Source organism: Phyllostomus discolor, chromosome 2 (genome assembly GCF_004126475.2).
Source record: "Phyllostomus discolor isolate MPI-MPIP mPhyDis1 chromosome 2, mPhyDis1.pri.v3, whole genome shotgun sequence".
Classification (NCBI taxonomy): domain Eukaryota; kingdom Metazoa; phylum Chordata; class Mammalia; order Chiroptera; family Phyllostomidae; genus Phyllostomus; species Phyllostomus discolor.
The window spans coordinates 164,536,837-164,556,101 of record NC_040904.2 but is presented as its reverse complement, the minus strand read 5'-3'; the positions used below and the strand labels follow the sequence as shown (position 1 = coordinate 164,556,101).

General features: G+C 54.6%; 2 protein-coding genes across 2 annotated transcripts in view; one reads left to right on the top strand and one right to left on the bottom strand.

The window, feature by feature from the left end:
* Nucleotides 1-307: 307 nt before the first annotated feature.
* LOC114513398 (keratin, type II cuticular Hb6) overlaps nucleotides 308-19,265 on the top strand; it is a 44,362-nt gene continuing 25,404 nt past the window's right edge. The window contains exons 1-7 of the mRNA XM_036018976.1: nucleotides 308-676; nucleotides 1,475-1,683; nucleotides 2,468-2,528; nucleotides 3,302-3,397; nucleotides 3,611-3,775; nucleotides 4,034-4,159; nucleotides 4,415-4,635. Of these exons, the coding sequence (XP_035874869.1) occupies nucleotides 308-676; nucleotides 1,475-1,683; nucleotides 2,468-2,528; nucleotides 3,302-3,397; nucleotides 3,611-3,775; nucleotides 4,034-4,159; nucleotides 4,415-4,635 (1,247 nt within the window). The remainder of the gene's footprint in view (nucleotides 677-1,474; nucleotides 1,684-2,467; nucleotides 2,529-3,301; nucleotides 3,398-3,610; nucleotides 3,776-4,033; nucleotides 4,160-4,414; nucleotides 4,636-19,265) is intronic.
* On the bottom strand, nucleotides 11,733-18,702 carry LOC114513397 (keratin, type II microfibrillar, component 7C). The gene is made up of 9 exons (XM_028532706.2): nucleotides 18,226-18,702; nucleotides 16,460-16,668; nucleotides 15,336-15,396; nucleotides 15,112-15,207; nucleotides 14,346-14,510; nucleotides 13,963-14,088; nucleotides 13,466-13,686; nucleotides 12,741-12,772; nucleotides 11,733-12,236 (listed from the first exon to the last, which is right to left on the bottom strand). Exons 1-9 carry the CDS (start codon nucleotides 18,607-18,609, stop codon nucleotides 12,064-12,066), a joined length of 1,467 nt encoding a protein of 488 aa, XP_028388507.1. The 5' UTR covers nucleotides 18,610-18,702; the 3' UTR covers nucleotides 11,733-12,063.

Genomic DNA, 19,265 nt, shown 5'->3' with positions numbered 1-19,265 from the left:
AGGGAGGTTGGGGTGGGTGTGGGGGAAGTGAGCTGGCTCTTTGAAGATAAAAATTGTGCAGTTTAAGGTAAAAGGCCATAAACATTGGCCGCATCTGGCACCCAATTAAGAACATTAAGGGAGGAGCGACAGCAGCTAAACAACCCAAGCCCATAAAAGACATCTAATTGCTCCCAACCTATGGACGCACCAGGCTCCCCACATATATAAAAGGTCCAAAGATGTCCGAGGCGTGAACACCTCGTCCACTATACCCTCCATTCTGATCTTTCCCTCCTCAGAGCCTCCCTTGTACCAAAGAAACACCATGACCTGTGGATCTTACTGTGCTGGCGGCACCTTCAGCTGTGCCTCTGCCTGCGGGCCCCGGCCCGGCCGCTGCTGCATCACAGCCGCCCCCTACCGCGGCGTCTCCTGCTACCGCGGCCTCAGCGGGGGCTTTGGCAGCCAGAGCCTCTGCGGGGGCTTCCGCTCTGGCTCCTGTGGCCGCAGCTTCGGATACCGCTCTGGCGGCGTGTGCGGGCCCAGCCCGCCCTGCATCACCACCGTGTCAGTCAACGAGAGTCTCCTCACGCCCCTCAACCTGGAGATTGACCCCAACGCGCAGTGCGTGAAGCATGAGGAGAAGGAGCAGATCAAGTGTCTCAACAGCAGGTTTGCTGCCTTCATCGACAAGGTGGGTGTCCTTAAACACACCCTTCCTGAACCCCACCCATGCTTAGGACTCAGGCAGGTCCCTGAGTGGGGGAGTCGGAGGCAGAAAGAGCCTTGCCTGTGTGAGCTCCTGTTCTGATGAGAGAGGCTGACACACAGTCAGAAACCAGCACTCACAGGAGACCCAGAAGACTCAGCTGGGAGTTCAGATAGGCAGAGCTGATGGGAGAGAAGTGTGACGGGGTTGTTCTGAGGTGCAACTGGAGTTGAGGAAATCGAGGAGGAAAACGACTGCTGCTTCTGAAATTGCAGAGGTTTCTAGGCCCAGGCCGAAGCCTCTGTTCCCTCTGAGGACGTAGAGTGGATTGGCTCTCCAGCGAAGTGCGGCAGGGGCCAGGGCAGCAGCGCACCCCTTTGGATAGATGGCTTGTGACATCATCTCCCTGTAACGTGTCACCAGAAACCCCATGCTGTAATCTGAATCTGGGAATTCTGTCTAAGAAGGCACTTCTAGCTTCAGGGTGAGGGAGTGAGCTTTCCACCCGGAGCCTGACTACACGCCTCCGGGACTCATCAGGGTGGGATACCTCAGTAGCCTGAGAGAAGGGATTGACCTTTCCCAGGCCCTGGCTCCCATCCCTAAAATGGAAAATCCAGATATAGATTAAAATCAGGAAATCCAGAAGCTGATTTGTCTGCTGCAATCCACTTCTAATTTCTGCTGAGCTGTAGGTTTGGGAGTTTACCTTACAGCAACTCTCCAAATTGGTTATGGGGCACCAAGAGCCATCTGACCCTTCTTCTCCACCCGTAATGTCAGGTGCGCTTCCTGGAGCAGCAAAACAAGGTTCTGGAGACCAAGTGGCAGTTCTACCAGAACCGCAAGTGCTGTGAGAGCAACCTGGAGCCGCTGTTTGAGGGCTACGTCGAGACGCTGAGAAGGGAAGCCGAGTGTGCAGAGGCCGACAGCGGGAGGCTGGCCTCAGAGCTCAACCACGTGCAGGAGGTGATGGAGGGCTACAAGAAGAAGTGAGTGGAGTGTGGCTGGGTTGGATGCTGGGCACGGGAAATGACTGAGCTTAGAGCCCATTGGACTAGACGTGAGAAGAACCTCCAAGTAGGGTGAGCAGCACTGCAGGCCAGGGCGGCATGTGCAGCAGGATCTGGATCCTCTCACCTGAGCAGTGGCTGTCCAGAGGCCCGTCTAAGAGTAGGGCTGTGACTCCCCTGGGAGATCTCTCCCCTCCTCCGGCCTTCTCTTCCTGGAGCCTGGCCACCCAGCAGCTGTTGCCTCTGCTCTGTGGGGAGGAGGCCTATGCTGTCTTCCAGGCTTCCATGCCTCACCTCCCGCCTATAGCCATGTATTGTGGGTGTGATCTGAGTGCCAGTGTCATCAGGGCTGACATGTCCTGGGGCTCTAGGTGTCCTACTGCCTAGGGTGTTCAGTGCTGATGGCCTCTGGGACTTGTAGGCCCCTCACCTCAGCTAGGATGGACACCCAGGTGAGGGGAGGCAGGGGCCACAGAGACCCAGAGTGGGTGTTGTCCACTCCTAGCATGGGGCTGCACACTGAGGCCTTATTTGCCCCCAGAGATCACTTCAGAGCAGCTTGGGGACACGGGGCTATGAGGTCCTAGAAGACTGACCCCATGGCTCCTCAGTTCAAAGGGGAGACATCCCAAATCCAACCAAAAGGACCCCACGGGGCTGCCAGGGGTCTGCCTGTGATTGTCCTCCTCACTGGTATGAAGTGACAGGGCTTGGTGGGAGATCTGCCCTTCCCTGACCTCCCTCTCTGCCTCCTCTGCCTCAGGTACGAGGAGGAAGTGTCTCTGAGAGCAACAGCCGAGAATGAGTTTGTGGCTCTGAAAAAGGTGAGTAACATGGTGTGGAGCAGCAGAGGCCCAAGGGGTCTCAGAATGACAGGCTGTTCTTGGAAAGACCCAGGGGCTCTTGACTGCTCTGTGTGTGATGCAGTGACCTTGCCAGATCAGGTGCGGGACCCCCAGAGATCAGGTCATGGAAGGCACATCCAGAGCTTTGACAAAGGGCTATAACCTTGGAATAGCACCACTAGCACCTGTGCTGGGCAGGGCGATAGCTGGGCTGACCTCTGGATGTCCTGCCCTGCCTCAGAGGTTGTGGTCTGTGGGCCCCATGGAGGCCTGGCATCTTCAGTCTCTGCTGAAGGACAGTGTCCTGTCTAAAGCTGTGGGATGTCTGAACACAAGGAGGGGCAGAGACCCAGGGTATGGGGGAGGAAGAAACAGAACCAGTAGTGGCCAGGGGGAGTCTGGGAGGAGAGCAGGAGAAAAGGGAGGGGTGGAGATGGCTGAGTGGGGAGTGAGTCTGGGCAGGCATCCTGGAACAGGGTGAGTCAAAGGAGACATGGGAGGTAAGCTGTGACAGCTGGGAGGCAGAAAGGCTGGTGGCCCATCTGCAAGGCACAGAGGGGTTTGTTCTCAGATGGGGAGGAGGTTGTGAGGCCCATCCCAGGAAGGTCAGAGGGTATGGAGATGGGAAGGGAATGGGAACACTGGGAACCCTTCCCCCCAACCCGGCCTCCATGAATGGGTGAGAAGAGAGAGGAGTTTGGGGTGATGATCACCAGGGGTCTTCTGAGCTCAAAGACTGCCCACCTTTCCAGGACGTGGACTGCGCCTACCTCCGCAAGTCAGACCTGGAGGCCAATGCAGAGGCCCTGACCCAGGAGATTGACTTCCTGCGGCGACTGTATGAGGAGGTGAGGGGTTGTGGTCTGGGCAGAAAGCTGGCAGCTGGCCTGGAGGAGAGGGCTTTGGCCTGAGACAGGAGGAGGAGAGGGGCGTGGACAAGGGGCTGCAGTCCACGAGGATGAGGGGGCTGGAGACCAGGGAAGAGCTGAGAAGGCTGGGGACAGGCTAGGGTGTGTGAGGCTGAGGCATAAACAGGATGCTTCCTCCTCTCATCTCCCCAGGAGATCCGTGTCCTCCATGCTCACATCTCAGACACCTCGGTCGTCGTCAAGATGGACAACAGCAGGGACCTGAACATGGACTGTGTCATTGCCGAGATCAAGGCTCAGTATGACGACATCGCCAGCCGCAGCCGGGCTGAGGCCGAGTCCTGGTACCGCAGCAAGGTGAGTGCGCTGGAGCCCTGCCTCCTGGTCATGGCAGCAGAGGGAGGGATGTGGGGTAAATATTAGGAAAGGCTCCTTTTGTCTGGGGATCCTGGTCCCTGGGGATGGTAACAGAAGGGCAGAGAGCTCTCAGGCTGAGGTGACAGAGCAGGGCTGCCATGGAAGGCTGCCCAGACTGAGTGCTGTACAACCCGCACAGTCATGCGTGGTGTCCCGAGTGGGTGGGACACGCCATCCTGAGTGTCTGCTTCCCCCCAGTGTGAGGAGATGAAGGCCACGGTGATCCGTCACGGGGAGACCCTGCGCCGCACCAAGGAGGAGATCAACGAGCTGAACCGCATGATCCAGAGGCTGACAGCCGAGGTGGAGAACGCCAAGTGCCAGGTATGGTCCTCTGTGCCCTAGATCACCAGAGAGGCTGGGGGCCTAGCCAGGGTCTGTCAGGCTGTGTACTTCTCCATTTGTTCCCTAGTGCATTTGCAAAACTTAGGAGTGGTCACTCAGGTAGACCCAGATAATAAAGGTGATGGGCCTGCTCCTGGCATGTTCCCAGCTGGCTGAGAGGGACTGGACACACCCAGGGAATGGACAGAGAGACCTGGGGGCCATAACCCTCCTTGTTCTCTTCTGGGTCCTCAGAACACCAAGCTGGAGACTGCAGTGACCCAGGCAGAGCAGCAGGGCGAGACGGCCGTCAGCGATGCCCGCTGCAAGCTGGCTGAGCTGGAGGCCGCCCTGCAGAAGGCCAAGCAGGACATGGCCTGCCTGCTGAAGGAGTACCAGGAGGTGATGAACTCCAAGCTGGGCCTGGACATCGAGATCGCCACCTACAGGCGCCTGCTGGAGGGCGAGGAGCACAGGTGGGTATCATGACCAGTCTTCTCTCCCAGCCTTTCCTGGGTTCTCAGCGTGCCCTGCCTGTCCCTCACAGTCGTGGCATCTCTCCTCTCTTGTTTGCACACATCCTGGTCATGCAACTGGACAGGTAATTTGCATAAGTTCTTTGGGTACGTTTCTAGCCCCATTTCTGTCTCTCAGCCCATCTGGTGCTAACCTGGAATTAGTTCCTTTTACAAATCTGCTTCTCAGGTCAGGTCAGACAGTAGTAATTGCTGCCCCTGAGAAGCCCAGCCTATGCTTCTGGTCTCCTTCCCTCCATAGTGCTTCTGCCCCCCTGTGCACTTGTTACACATGCCATTCTGGAATCCAGCTCTCTTTTTAAGCCTGGCTCTGGCCTCAGCCCAGGGAATTCAGATTTATCCCATAGGACAGCCTCAGTGGGGGATTTTATTAACTCAAACTTAGATATTCTAACAATAGTGAGTATCCTTAAGTAGTCTTCCATCGCAGCAGGTGGGACTTGGCAGCAGGGGTCTGTCCTTTGGGGCAGCTGTATCTTACACTGTGCATTTTTGTGTGTGGCTTGCTGTGGGGGCTGGGGCAGGGGCAGACTCATTAATCATTCAGCCTTCTAATGGCTGGAGGGCAGCTGAGCAGCTCCTATGGGGGGCACATTCCCAGAATGTCATCCTTGGGGTCTCGCCCCCGGTGGTCAGGTGCTCACAACCTGAGCTTTCTTCTTGCGTACAGTCAGGCCCTGGCCCTGGTCAGAAGAGCGTGGAGGGTGAGGATTCTGAGGGAGTATCCAGGGGCATCCTGGGAATTGGGGCAATGGAAACCCAGGTTTGGTGGCTGGAATCGAAGCAGTCACATGGAGAGACTCACAATGTCCTCTCTGGAGAGCTCGGAGGCATAAGAGCTTGTTGAGGCTGGAGAGTTTCATTAGTGAAGAATTCTGGGAGGAGGAGTTTTTCAAGACTGAGTTTGGAAGTTGGAGACACATGTGTAAAAGGCTCTGGGAACTGAGTGGCTCACCTCTCTGACACACAGGGCTCTTGGAGTGAACTCAGAAGCTTTGGTGTGGGTTTCCTTGGAACCTTGGGTATAGATGATTAGATGCTGGATTAGCTGTGGATTCTCCTCGCATCTGAAGCTAATTTGACAACCCTTTGCCACTGTGCTCGCACAGGGACTCCCGTGTGTTCCCCTGAAGGGCACAGCAGGCTAGGAGGAGTTACAAGGCCCAAGTTATAGCTCTGCCTTAATCCTGTCTTTTCCCTCCCTCTGGGCCTCAGTTTCTCCATATGTCAAATTAGGAAGTTGGCGAAGGTGGTCGCTGAGCCTGTTCTCAGTGGGTTCTAAAATCGTATCTATTCACGCAATGCAACAGTTCCTCATGGAGCCAGGCACTGCTTTAGGCATTGCTGATTCTGCAGTGTGGACAAGAGACAAAAACTGCTGCCCTCCTGAAACCCACACTCTAGTGACACCAACCAGAGCAGATTCAGGCAGGTACACCTGCTGCTCTGCATTTACAAGTCAATGAGAACCAGCATAAATTGTAGCAGCTAACATTTCTGAAGTGCTCTGTGTGGTAGGCATGAAGCACTTGCATGTATCATTTGATTTCATCCTCACTACAGATCGTCTCCGTGAGGAGGTTAGGGTTATGGAGTGTAAATCTGGGGGTGCTCAGCTAACAGTGAGTGGAAAGCCAGGCACCCCAGCCATTGTCTCCAGAAGACACACTTTGATGAAGGCTCTCCTGGCTTCTTGGATTAGCCCGTTTATTACCCAGAAGGAGGACCATGGGGGTTTCACCTTTCACAGTTGGCTGCATCCACCAGGCGGCTTTCCTGCGGCATTGACCTCTTTCTTTTCTTTTCCCAACAGGTTGTGTGAGGGCGTTGGTTCAGTGAATGTCTGTAAGTAGCTCAGGCCCTTACCCTTCTCCCACTGGGGTCGTCCCAGCGCCTTTGGGGAGGGGGCATTTTGGCTTGCCCCAAAGCTGCCTGGATGTGGCAGTGCCTGATGCACGGCTGGGCCTGTTCTCCCCTCTTTCAGGCGTCAGCAGCTCCCGCGGTGGCGTCGTCTGTGGCAATCTCTGCGCCAGCGGTACTGCCCCTGCTGTCACCACCGGCGTGTGCAGCGCCCCCTGCTGCGGTAATGTGGTGGTGGGCACCGCCAACGCCTGCGGCCCCTGCTCTGGCCTCAGCTCCTGCGGCGGGGTCTGTAAGAGGTGCTAGGGGCCTTTAGCCTCTGCCAGAGCGTCTCCCAGGCCCCCTGGGCCCAACCAGAACCTCGCGAAACCGGAACGCCCCTCCCGCTGCTGCCCCACGCATCGCCGGCCGCAGACCTCCCAAGAAGCGGTCCCAGATGTGTACCCTGCACGTCTTCTCTACCTGATGCCTCTGAGTGCCACCTCCCAGGCACCCCAAGCCCCAGGGAGGCTAGGGCAGCACCTTGGTCTCTTTCTGTAATCTTTCCCAGTAGTCGATTTGTTTTCCTGAGCATTCGTCCTTTCTTCCACCTTCTGTTTTTTGCTGGATTCATTGGTCCCACTTGACCCCTTCACCCAAGCTTTGGGGAACAGGGCAGGCCCCAGAATCTCCATGTCTGCCCTTCCCAGGAACCTGCCAGTGTGCTTGGACCTGCGGAACGGAGATGGGGAATGCTGGTGGTGGTTCTCCTGTAACTTTGTGAGGGCTGCCTGCAGGAGCTTCTGAAAAGCCAATGAGTCAACTGCCAGCAAGTTGGTTCGCCTTTGTTTCACTCTGTGTTTCCAATAAACTGATTGTAGCTAATCAAACCTGGTTCCTTCAGAGTCTCGAAAATGCCAGGCCCCCTCTGTGAGAGGTGCTTTCTGCGGGAGATTTTCTCAGGACCGCTCCATCCACTCAGTTATTTTTCAGCAGGAGAAAATGACTGCAGTGCATGCTGCCCATCCGGCTTGGGCAACTCAAGCCTTGGGAAAGCAGGAGAAGGCCGAGGGAAGCAGGGCATCTTGTGTGGTCATGGCTCCTCTAGACCAGTTTTCTCGCCTTCAACCCTGTTGATACCTTGGGCTGGAGGATTCTTTGTGGTGGGACTGTCCTGTGCACCACGGGAGGTTCAGCTGTGTCCCTGGTCTAGATACCAATAGCCCTCCCTCCACCCCAACTGCGACAACTGAAGATGTCTCTAGACACTGTCACATGTGCCCTAGGGGTTGTCAACCATGGAGATTTTTGCCACACAGGGGCATTTCTGGAGGGGGAAGCGCATGAGAAAACATGTGGAGGTAAGAATGGAAGGAAGGCATGTGAGACTAGCAGGTATGGGAGAGTCAGGAGACCTGGGCTTCTAACTCACAGTCCTGACTCTGCCATTTCCCAAATGCGTGGCTCTGGGCAGATGGCTTCCACCTTCCGAGCCTCAGTTTCCTTGGCCGTAGAATGAGGGAGGCTGGGCCGTATTCCTAAGGTCCCTTCCAGCTCCCTAAGTAAGATTATGTATTTAAGAGGGTTTTGTTAATTAAAAAAAAAACAACTATATTTGAAAGCTGGTTCAGCCATTCCCCTGTTCTATATTTGTGGGAGTAAATTCTGTAAATCTGAGAGGAAATTCTGTGAAGACAGGGCAGGGCCCCAGATATAAGGAGCAGCCCTTGCCCTTGAGGCTGAGAGAGTACACCCAAGGAAGAGCCCCAAAATGTCACCTGCACCACATTCTCTTGGTCAAAGCTGTCCCAGGGCCAGTCCCAATTCCAAGGGAGGGAAAGTAGGCTCCCTCTTTGAGATGAGGAGTGCCATACACACAGAGAGGGGAGACGTGGAGCCCATTTCTGAAGAGGGTTATCACAGGAGGGTTAAATGAGACAATGCAAATAAAAATTTAGAGTATAGTGTGCACACAGTTGCTACTCAAAGCTTGCATTTATTATTGCTGTTGTTTTTGTTACTGTAATATAACAGCACAGACTTCCTAGGCTCTGATTAGTGGGGCCAGAATGAGATGGTGGAGAAACACAAAAGCCTGGAAGTCTGGGATCTGAGACTCTGGTCCTGGTTGGGTCACCAGGAGTGTGTGGCCAGACCTCTTCAGGTTTCAGAACCTCAGTTAGTTTGCCCTCATTTTGGAGTGACAACTGGCCTACTAGAGGAGCAAGCATTTCAGCTGCTGTGCAGGGCAGATGCCAAAGGCTGTCACTCTGGTACTGTCACTACCATGGCTGGCCATATCTTAGCTGTCAGTGCAGAGGGATCATATTCCTCAGCAGTCAGCAGGAACATTTCAGATAGGAGGCAGTTGGCTCTCTGTGAAGCATGGCGGGCCTCATTAATTGGCCCATACCACTCACCTCTTCAAGATGGTGGAAAAGTGCCCAGAAGGAAGTAGGAATGAGAAATGACCTTGGATGTAGAAAGCCTTTATGGGGTGGAGTTGGGGCTGGGGCAGGAGGGAGCAGAGGAGCAGAGTGTAGGAATGAAGGGCCCATTTTAAGCTTCTAGAGAGCACTGGCGAGTCCCTATCCTCTTGCACCAGCCTTAGGAGCTTAGTAGAGTTCCTGGGAGTTTCCACACTCCTTCACCAACCCCGCCTCTTCATTTGCATTCCCCACATCTAGGACACATCTCTTCTTCCTGGTTAACACCTACTTATGTTTACTTTTTTTTTTTTTTTGCTGTAAAATATGAGCTTCATGGAGGACAGGTGTCTATTTTTTTCACTTATATGAGCCCAAGTTTGTATAACAGTATTGGTATATGTTAAGCACTAAATATCATTTGTTGATTGAATAAATGAACTCCTAGTCTTCCTTTAGGTCTCAGCTTCAATATTCTTTCCTTCAGGAGGTAACCAGCTTTACCTGGTTAATAATCCTCCAACTGTGCTTCTTATTTCTCCCTAGTACCAAGGCCCAGGCCTCTTTGCAACCCACCTCTCCTTGATGAAGGTGGCAGTGGTGGCAGAGGAGGTGGGGCTCAGGGACTCAGGACAGGAGGCTCTAACAGATGGGGAGTCTGCAACATCAGTCTTGCCTGGTCCCTTGAGCTGGTGGGTTGGAAGGAAGGCACATCACCCCAGAGGCAAGGAGCATCCCTGGGCTCCCCAGGTGGCATTTGAATGAGCTCCCAAGGCTGACAGTCTTTACAGTATCCTCCTGCAGGCTCTGGGAAGGGAGTATTACAATTCCAGAGTGGAACTCAGAGTTATTGCCTAAGAAAGTCGGAACAGAAAAGGCCCTTTCAAAGGCTGTGGTCCAGTCCTAATGTGACAGATATTCAGGGCACCCTGTGCCAGAGCAGAGGAGGAAGGTGGGGGAGCAATGGGGCGTGGCGAGAGGCCCTGAGACATTAGTCAGAGCCAGGTATGTAGGGCTGGTGTGCTATGTCAAGAGCCTAGACTTCATCCTGAGGGCAATGGAGGACCCCTGGAAGGTTAGTCTTGGGTTTAACAAGGATCTCTGGTTGCTGGGTAGTGTGGATTAGGAGGGGAGAAGAGCAGGACTCCAGCCAAAATGGTGGTGGCTGGACCATGGGTGGTAGCAGCAGGGAGAAAGGAAAGAGATGGATTACAGGGATACTTAAAAGTTAGAAAAGAAAGCACCTGGGGTTTAATTAGATTTGAGGTGAAGGGTGCAGGCACAGATCATAGGTTCAGATTTGGGCAGCTGTGTTGATGATCTTGACAGGGGAGATAGGAGGAGACTTGGATAGAGAAGGTGGGAAATAGTGAGTTCAGCTTGGAGGGGTCTCTAGTACTGTTGGAAGGGTCTCTAGGACTGCCAAATGGAGATGTCCTATAGGACCTGGTTGGGGCAAGGGGGTGTGAGGCTGAGGAGCGAGGTCAGGGCAGCAGGAAAGTCATCAGGCCTCTGAAGCACAGTTGGGTGATTTTAACCAGGGAGGATGCTATGGTGGTAACTGAAGGCAAGAGACTGATTGCTCAGGCAGCATGTGCAGAGAGGCAAGAGAAGGGCCACGAGACACTTTAGTGTTTGAGGGAAAGGTTTCCTGGGTGAGGGATGTGAGCCAGGTAGCGGAACGGCTTGGGAGGAGCCTGGCCTGTTGAACAAGGAAGTGAAAGACCTGAGTCTCTGGCTCAGGAAATGGGAGGGAGAGAGGGTGACAGGTGAGAAGCCAAGAGGGCCCTAGAGATTCCAGGAGGGAGTGTGGGAAGGTGGTGGGTCCTTCAGGACAGCATGGTGGCGTGGCTAGAAAGGTCAGGGCCTGGAGGAGGGTTGGTCAGCACTGGCGCTGAGGCTGGGTAAAGGGAGAAAAGAAGGAAAAGGACTGCACAGGATGGGCTGGGGCTGTGGAGGGCTAGTCCATGCCTGGTTCTTCCACAGTGGGGCTAGGGGCTTCTCAATGTCTGCCTCCTGGGAGCTCCCGGCCTCTTTCTGAGCAGAGGACAGGAGAGGTCAGGCCATACAGGGGAAGAGGAGCTGTCTTAGCCTTGGGATCGAAGCTCTGAGGAATCTAGGGATGAGGGCAGTAAGTGGGGCAGTTGAGAAAGCAAGTAGATGGTGGGGGAAGTAGCTTCTCTTACCAGTTAAGAACATTTGAGGAGGATTTCCTGGGTGCTGAAGAGGTGCGTGTATGGGTGGGTGGGGGGAGGATGGGCAAGGAGTGGGTAATAAGAGTCTCATCTCCCTTGTGTGATGGGCAGTAATGGGCATGGATGGTATGAGGTCCAGACTGATACAGGGTGGTCATCTGAGGTGGCTGTTGGCACTTCTGGAGGTTGCTGTGCTGCATGTGTGGTGGTGTTGGTGAAGCTGTGTGTGTGGGAACAGGGTTAAAACCAAACTCTCTCTCTCTCTCTCTCTCTCTCTCTCTCTCTCTCATACACACACACACACACACACTCTGTCTTTCAGAAGATCAGAAGATCCCATGGCTTCCTCTGGTTTCCTTCAGAACCAGTCAGAGGGACAAGACTCAAACTCCCAGATGGGCAGGTGCCTCAGCTTTGCCTGGCCAGGGGAGGATGGCACTTGTTGGGGAGCGGTTGTTCTCTTGGGCATCCAGGTTGGGACCAGGATGAGCCCAGTCCTCAGGTCACCTTGCTGAGCCGGGGTGTTCACCAATTGGGGGGCATGGGCTTACTCTCAGAGAGCAAGACATCATAGCATAGAAGGCAGGTCCCCCACTTTATTGGGAAAATGGAGGACAAGGGGCCAGAGAGGCAAGAGAGGCATTCCAGCAGTGGTCCTTCCAGGAAAGGAGAGCCCTCCTTCCCGGGAGGTGCCAGAGAAGACGGTGGAAGAGAAGGGTTCATTCCAAGCAGCAGCTCCTTCTGGTAGGACAAGGTGAGCAGGGGAGTGGCTGGTGCGAACAAGCTGCGTGGTGTATTCTCAGGGCACGGGGAAAAGCTACCCAGGGACCGATGTTCTCAGCTGGGGGCATGAGCAGTGGCATGTCTGGCAGGCAGAAGAGGCCTCTCCGGCTCGCTCATGGGGCAGCCTAACACCTCCCAGGGCCGCAGGTGGTGTTGAGCTGGCAGCAGGGCGCACACAATCCAGTGCTCACTGCCAGGTTCCCGCTGCAGGGGGCGCTGCAGGCGCTGCCAGTCACAGGCCGGGAGCCTGACACACAGAGGTCCCCGCAAACGACCCCGCCCCTGGAGCTGCTGACACCTGTGGGAACAAAGGCTGGATCAGGAGGCCTGGCTGGTGGCCACTTCCTCCAATCACCTTTCTTTGGCTTCTGTGATCTGACCAGCCCTCAAGAAAAGGACTCAAAGGGCCTTCAATTCTAGTTCTGAAGGTGTGGAAGGAACCTTAGCCTTGGAGCCGGGATCCAGAGACCCTGGGTTTTCTTGCCCTGGTTCTGCTTTGGGACCTTGGGCAAGCTCTTTCCTCTCTCTGGGCTTCCTCACCTATACAAGGTGGGGGTCATACTGAGTGACATCTAAGGTCCCTTCCTGCAGTGGCATAGTGTTATTCTTTCCCTCTCCAACCCCATTCAGGCTGTGAGGTCCTTACTGCAAGTCTACCTCAGTCTCTCTTGCTGCATGACCAACATACCCCTATTTACTGGGAGAATTGTTAGGAACATTTTCCTCAGTGTCTCTGTATACTCATACCCAGGAACTTCTTGTCCAACCCACAGTTTTCCTTTTTAGGGCTCAAGGTACTTACAGACATTCACAGCTCCAACGCCTTCACATAGCCTGAGTGGGGAAAAGGTGAGAAAGGGGAAGAGAAGAGATCAGAATGAGACCCTCCAGTTTTCCCCAGGGGTGGTGCTGGGTCCTCTCAGAGCCATCTCTGGTTTATATTTAAGCCTTTCTAGAACTTTAAAAAGTGTCTTTCTAGCAGTTGCAGCAATGCCAGGGCACACACTCTTTGGCAAGCAGTGTACAGGCTGGATTTCAACTTTCACCTACCCTCAGCTGGCTGCCTTTGCACAGGACACAACCTGAACAACCACACCTGGCATATGTGTATAGGTTTGGTTTTAGGAAGGCAAAGATTCTCTCGGGCAGTGACGTGAGGCCAGGATCAAGTTTGGCTGGCAGCCCTACCTTAGGACAAGGTGACCTTCTAGAAACAAGGGAGGGAGTAGATGTTGGAAGACTTGAGGATAAAATGACTCAAGGATGTTCTGAACTGAGAGGCGGGGTGTCTCGTTCTGAGCCCAGCAAGGCCTGTACTGTTTGGAACTCGAAATTTCACAGTGGCACGGGCTTTTGTTTTCCCTCCATATACTAGATCCGAGTTCCAGTCCTCTGAAACTTAGTATCCAAACATCCCAGAACCTTGGGGCCAGTTCTTCAGACTGATACTGAGATGTGGAGGAAGCAAAGGTGGGTGGGTCTATGCATGTGGGATTCTGGGGCAACTGGGCTGCAGAGGGGTCCCACCTCTGCTCCTCGCCCTCCAGCAGGCGCCTGTAGGTGGCGATCTCGATGTCCAGGCCCAGCTTGGAGTTCATCACCTCCTGGTACTCCTTCAGCAGGCAGGCCATGTCCTGCTTGGCCTTCTGCAGGGCGGCCTCCAGCTCAGCCAGCTTGCAGCGGGCATCGCTGATGGCCGTCTCGCCCTGCTGCTCTGCCTGGGTCACTGCAGTCTCCAGCTTGGTGTTCTGGGACCCAGAAGAGAACAAGGAGGGTTATGGTCTCTGAGTCTCTCTGTCCATTCCCTGGATGTGTCCAGTCTCTCTCAGCCAGCTGGGAACACCCCAGGAATAGGCCTCTTGCCTTCATTACCTGGGTTCCCCTGAGTGACCACAACCTGTGACTGTAGCCATGTAAATGGGATGGAGAACAAATGGTGAGATCCAGATGGAGCACACATGGCCTGTGGGACCCTGGCTAGGCCCCCAGCCTCTCTGGTGATCTAGGGCACAGAGGACCCGTACCTGGCACTTGGCGTTCTCCACCTCAGCTGTCAGCCTCTGGATCATGCGGTTCAGCTCGTTGATCTCCTCCTTGGTGCGGCGCAGGGTCTCCCCGTGACGGATCACTGTGGCCTTCATCTCCTCACACTGGGGGGAAGCAGACACTCAGGATGGCGTGTCCCACCCACTCGGGACTCACGCATGACTGTGCGGGTTGTACAGCACTCAGTCTGGGCAGCCTTCCATGGCAGCCCTGCTCTGCCACCTCAGCCTGAGAGCTCTCTGCCCTCCTGTTACCATCCCCAGGGACCAGGATCCCCAGACAAAAGGAGCCTTTCCTAATATTTACCCCGCATCTCTCCCTCTGCTGCCATGACCAGGAGGCAGGGGTCCCATGCACTCACCTTGCTGCGGTACCAGGACTCGGCCTCAGCCCGGCTGCGGCTGGCGATGTCGTCATACTGAGCCTTGATCTCGGCAATGACACAGTCCATGTTCAGGTCCCTGCTGTTGTCCATCTTGACGACGACCGAGGTGTCTGAGATGTGAGCGTGGAGGACACGGATCTCCTGTGGGCCAGAAGTGGGGGAGAGAACAACCAATTTGCCTGAGCTTTTCCTCACACTTTGAGGCTGATGTCTATCATCTCTTTGGCCCATTTGGAACCAAAGTCTCTTGTTTGGGGAGAAAAAAAATCTTGATGAAATTGAATAGTTTTTTGTCTAGATAAAAAAAAACTCCATTAGAAGAAAATGCAACTACTTCTCAAATGCTTGCTTCTGGGATTGTTCAGACCCAGTTGAGTGTAGGCAGCTTCCTCCAGTCAGCAGGCTGGACCTGTGTAGGGGGCCACGTCACATGCTCCTGGAGTGACCATGGAGAGGAAGGCTGCGGCTGCCAGAGAAATCTGGGCTGGAGACCATGGGGCTGAGGGTAGGTGATGCTTCACGTGGCCTCTGCTTTGGGTTCCCAAGACACAGCTGTCTGCTTGGAGACCACACTTTCTTACCTCTTACTACTCTGTCTCTTTTGTTCCCATCCCTCTGTCTCCTTTCTTGTCTCTTTCTGCTCCTGTCCAACCCTCCAGCCTCAAGCATGGGTTCCCTTGTCAGCCGTCCTGTTGGGTCTAGACAGGGGTCGTGGGGCCTGTCGTGGCTGAGAGCCCCTCACCTCCTCATACAGTCGCCGCAGGAAGTCGATCTCCTGGGTCAGAGCCTCCGCGTTGGCCTCCAGGTCCGACTTGCGGAGGTAGGCGCAGTCCACGTCCTGTGTGGGATTCAAGGAGCCATGAGGTCAGCTCTCTGCACAACATTCTGTGGGCCTGGCTGCCATGTGGCAGGGTGGAGCATGGGGTGGCTAGGGACTCAGGGTGGGGCTTGGCTTCAGGCACTCACCTTCTTTAGAGCCACGAACTCATTCTCTGCTGTGGCCCGAAGGGCAACTTCTTCTTCATACCTGAGGTGGGCAGGGAGAACAGGACCCCACCTGAGTAGCTCTAAACTAGGCTATGAAGCAAGCAGGCAAACATGCCTGATTCCTAGACCTCCCTGGCTTATTCCCCTGCCTCCACAAGACATGGGGCAGCACAAGGGAGAAATCAGGCTGCTGGTCCAGGCCTCCCTGGGTACATCGGAGGACTGAAGCACCTCTGAGCTGTTCAGTGGGGTGGGAGGGTGGGATCTGGAAGCTGTGTGTGTGTGTGTGTGTGTGTGTGTGTGTGTGTGTGGTAGGGGTTAGGGCATGGGGGGTGGCTATTTTCTCACCAGGTCTCCACTTACTTTTCCCTTGACCCTTCCTTTTGCCCCTGGCTTTGGGGTCCCCTCTCTGTCATTCTCCTCCTGGGCTCAGCCAAGAAGAGTCAAGCCCATCACTTCCTCTTGCTCTATGGGTGGGCCAGCTCAGAGCCAGAGGCAGGGGTGTGGTGGACTGGGACACTCATGGCTGAGAGCCTTACTGAAGGAAACCAGTGCCCCTCAAAACCAGACTCCTTCAGAGTACATGGCTTGCACCCTTCATATCATGCATCACACACAGTAACCGAAGGCCTGTCTATGACTATGCCACGCCCGCCTCTCAGAAGACTGTAAGCACCACAAGGACAGGGACAGTGTCCCCTGTGTGTCCCTGAATCTCCAGAACCCAGTCCAGTGTCTGGGTGGCACTTGGAAGGTGCTCAGAAAGTGTTGGTTGAGTAAAGGGGTAAACATAAGAATGTCCATGGCTTTGAGGGCTATGCTTAAAGGGACCAGGAATATTAATTTTTCTGGGGTCTTAAGAGAAGAGTCTAGATGGTGGATGGAGGAAGGGAGAGAACATCATTTCCTTGAGCTGCTAGTAGGAAGCCAAGGACAGCTCCACCCGTAGGGGGCCAGGACCCACCCAAGGGACCATGTGCCTTGAGGAAAGAATGCTGGTTCTCTCCCCATCCTCAGCAGAGGCCCAGGCACAGACCCGGACACTCCCCTGTGCTGGGAGCTTCCTTCAAGCCCTTTCCTGAGCCAAGCCTTCCTGTACTTACTTCTTCTTGTAGCCCTCCATCACCTCCTGCACATGGTTGAGCTCTGAGGCCAGCCTCCCGCTGTCAGCCTCCACGCACTCGGCCTCCCGCCTCAGCGTCTCGACGTAGCCCTCAAACAGTGGCTCCAGGTTGCTCTCGCAGCACTTGCGGTTCTGGTAGAACTGCCATTTGGTCTCCAGCAGCTTGTTCTGCTGCTCCAGAAAGCGCACCTGCCGCCCAGAGGCAGAGCCTGAGAATCTCTTTTTGCAGGATCAGGGCAAGAGGAGGTCCCAGCACCAGGCCCTGCAGTCCCCCAACTCTCTGACCCAGTGTCCTCCCTGGTGGGCATGATGCCATCTCTCAAAGTCACACCAGGGTTTAATCAGTTCACCACCTGCAAGTCCATCTTGAGAGCTAGCTTTAGTTTCTTCAAGGCAATTTACCCGGTGTCCTGAAAAGCACTAAACTGTGCTGAGTCCATACTCTGCTGCCACTTGTTAATAATGTATCCTTGGCCATAGCACTAACCCTCTGCTGAGTGATCACCTCACCATGAGGGTTCAATGAGCCCAGATACCGAAAGGCACCTGCATGCTGAACAGCTACTACACCAAGTCAGGTGTAGTTGTCAGTGTGCAAATGAACAGTTTGACCCTTCTAGAAAGGTAGACTATAGAAGTTGAAAAATAAAGTACATGCCAATCATTGAACACCTACAACAACAATGCAATTAGAATAATAGTCACCTGGGATATTGGTGCAAACATGTTCTGTGCTGCAACCCCCTCATTTTACAGGTGAGGATTTGAAGGGATCTCCTGCCCGGGCTCTCGCAATAGTGGAGGAAGAGCTCAAACTCTGCCCTGCTGCCCTGTGAGGGCAGGGGGTGCTTCTCTCACTGTAGCAATTATTGACTATTGGGCCCAAGGAAAATTTCTCTTCCACTTCCCTGCCGGGAGGTCCGCCCACTACCTGATGCTGATCCCTTTGTCTAGCAACTGCCACACCCTTGGTAAATCCTTTTCTACATTATTCTTGATCTCTCTTGCAGTTAGGAGTTTCAGGGTGTTTTTTTGCTGTTGTTGTTTGTTTTTTCCTGATGAAGGTTTCTCTCCAGGTTGGCTCTGGAGTGCTCTGCTTGGCCCCAGAACTGCTTCCTCACTGGAGCTTTCTCTCCCTGGCGCCTTGCACCACCAAACTGCACACTGACATCCACAGGTGGTTTCAGCTGCGCCCAGACCTCATACTGCTGGCCTCCTGTAGGGCCCAGAAGAGCAGGAACTGCATCTGTAGCTCACTCCTGGATCCTGGGCCCGGGCACAGTGGCTTGGACAAACCATTCTGGCCCCTGTTAAGCAACTAAGTAACCACAGGTATGAAACAGCTCTGTGTGATCCACGAGACTCCCTCCAGGCCGTCTTCCAGTACTGCACTCACTAGCCCTGCCCTGGACATAGTGAGCACCTCACCTCCTTGCCACGTAAGCAGTTATTTGCTTCAAATACATTGGACTCTCACATGGTGGCCCTTTGCTCACAAGATGTTCTCTCTCTACCCTACAGGTTCTCTGCCTGGTTCTGCTTGTGTCCTCAGTTTGTCCCAAGCATCAGACTGGCACCTCTTGATCCTATTCTTGTCTTTCTGTCTGTGTCCTAGAGGTATAATTGCCTCTCCCTTAGGACCAGGGGCTTTTCTGGGTAAGTTCCTGCCTCCAACTATCCCCTCAATGCCCAGCCTGAGCCCTGAGCTATGCGGGGTTCAGGAAGGGTGTGATCAAAGACACCCACCTTGTCGATGAAGGCAGCGAACCTGCTGTTGAGACACTTGATCTGCTCCTTCTCCTCATGCTTCACGCACTGCGCGTTGGGGTCAATCTCCAGGTTGAGGGGCGTGAGGAGACTCTCGTTGACTGACACGGTGGTGATGCAGGGCGGGCTGGGCCCGCACACGCCGCCAGAGCGGTATCCAAAGCTGCGGCCGCAGGAGCCAGAGCGGAAGCCCCCGCAGAGGCTCTGGCTGCCAAAGCCCCCGCTGAGGCCGCGGTAGCAGGAGACGCCGCGGTAGGGGGCGGCTGTGATGCAGCAGCGGCCGGGCCGGGGCCCACAGGCCGACGCGCAGCTGAAGGTCCTGGGGCCAAATCCACAGCCCACGGAGCTGAAGCCACAGGTCATGCTGGAGACAGAGAGATGTCTGAAGAATGGAGAAGCTGGCAGAGGATGGAGCCAAATGCCTGTGCTCTCTGGGCTGTGGCAGGCCTTTTATGCACTGGGGCAGTTGGCATTAAAAGGGACAGCAAAGAGACAATAGCTGCATTTTATTGGCTTGGCATCACCCTGGGCTCTTAAGAGCCAACCCTGCTTGCTTCTTCAGTGTCGTTGTGTCAACAATCCCCAGCCATGGGCCTGTTTCATCTTCAAAGCCCTTTATAAGCTTCCTGTGGCCTCTCCCTGACCACAAGGACGTGGAGAAGTGGAAAAGAGAGAAGGGCTCCTGCAAGCATCATTTGGATTCCATGCTCTGATGTAGGGAATGGGTGCAGTGAGCTGGGGTGGAGCTTGCTCCCAAACCCTTTTCTGCAAGGGGCACAGCTGGGCTAGGGGCCCTGGCCCTCTGACCTGGCCTCGGGTAGAATGACTGGCCTGTCCCAGGAAGAAAGAATATCCCTTTCTTCACTGTCAATATGAGCCTCTCCTAATTTGTTCTCACCTAGAGACCAGCCAGAGATGGGGGTGGGGGTATCAATTTGGGAGGGAGCATGGTCCCTGCACTTTGGGTATCTCTAGGAAGACAGCAGTTATAGGACACCAGACAGGAGATGCTGAGTCAG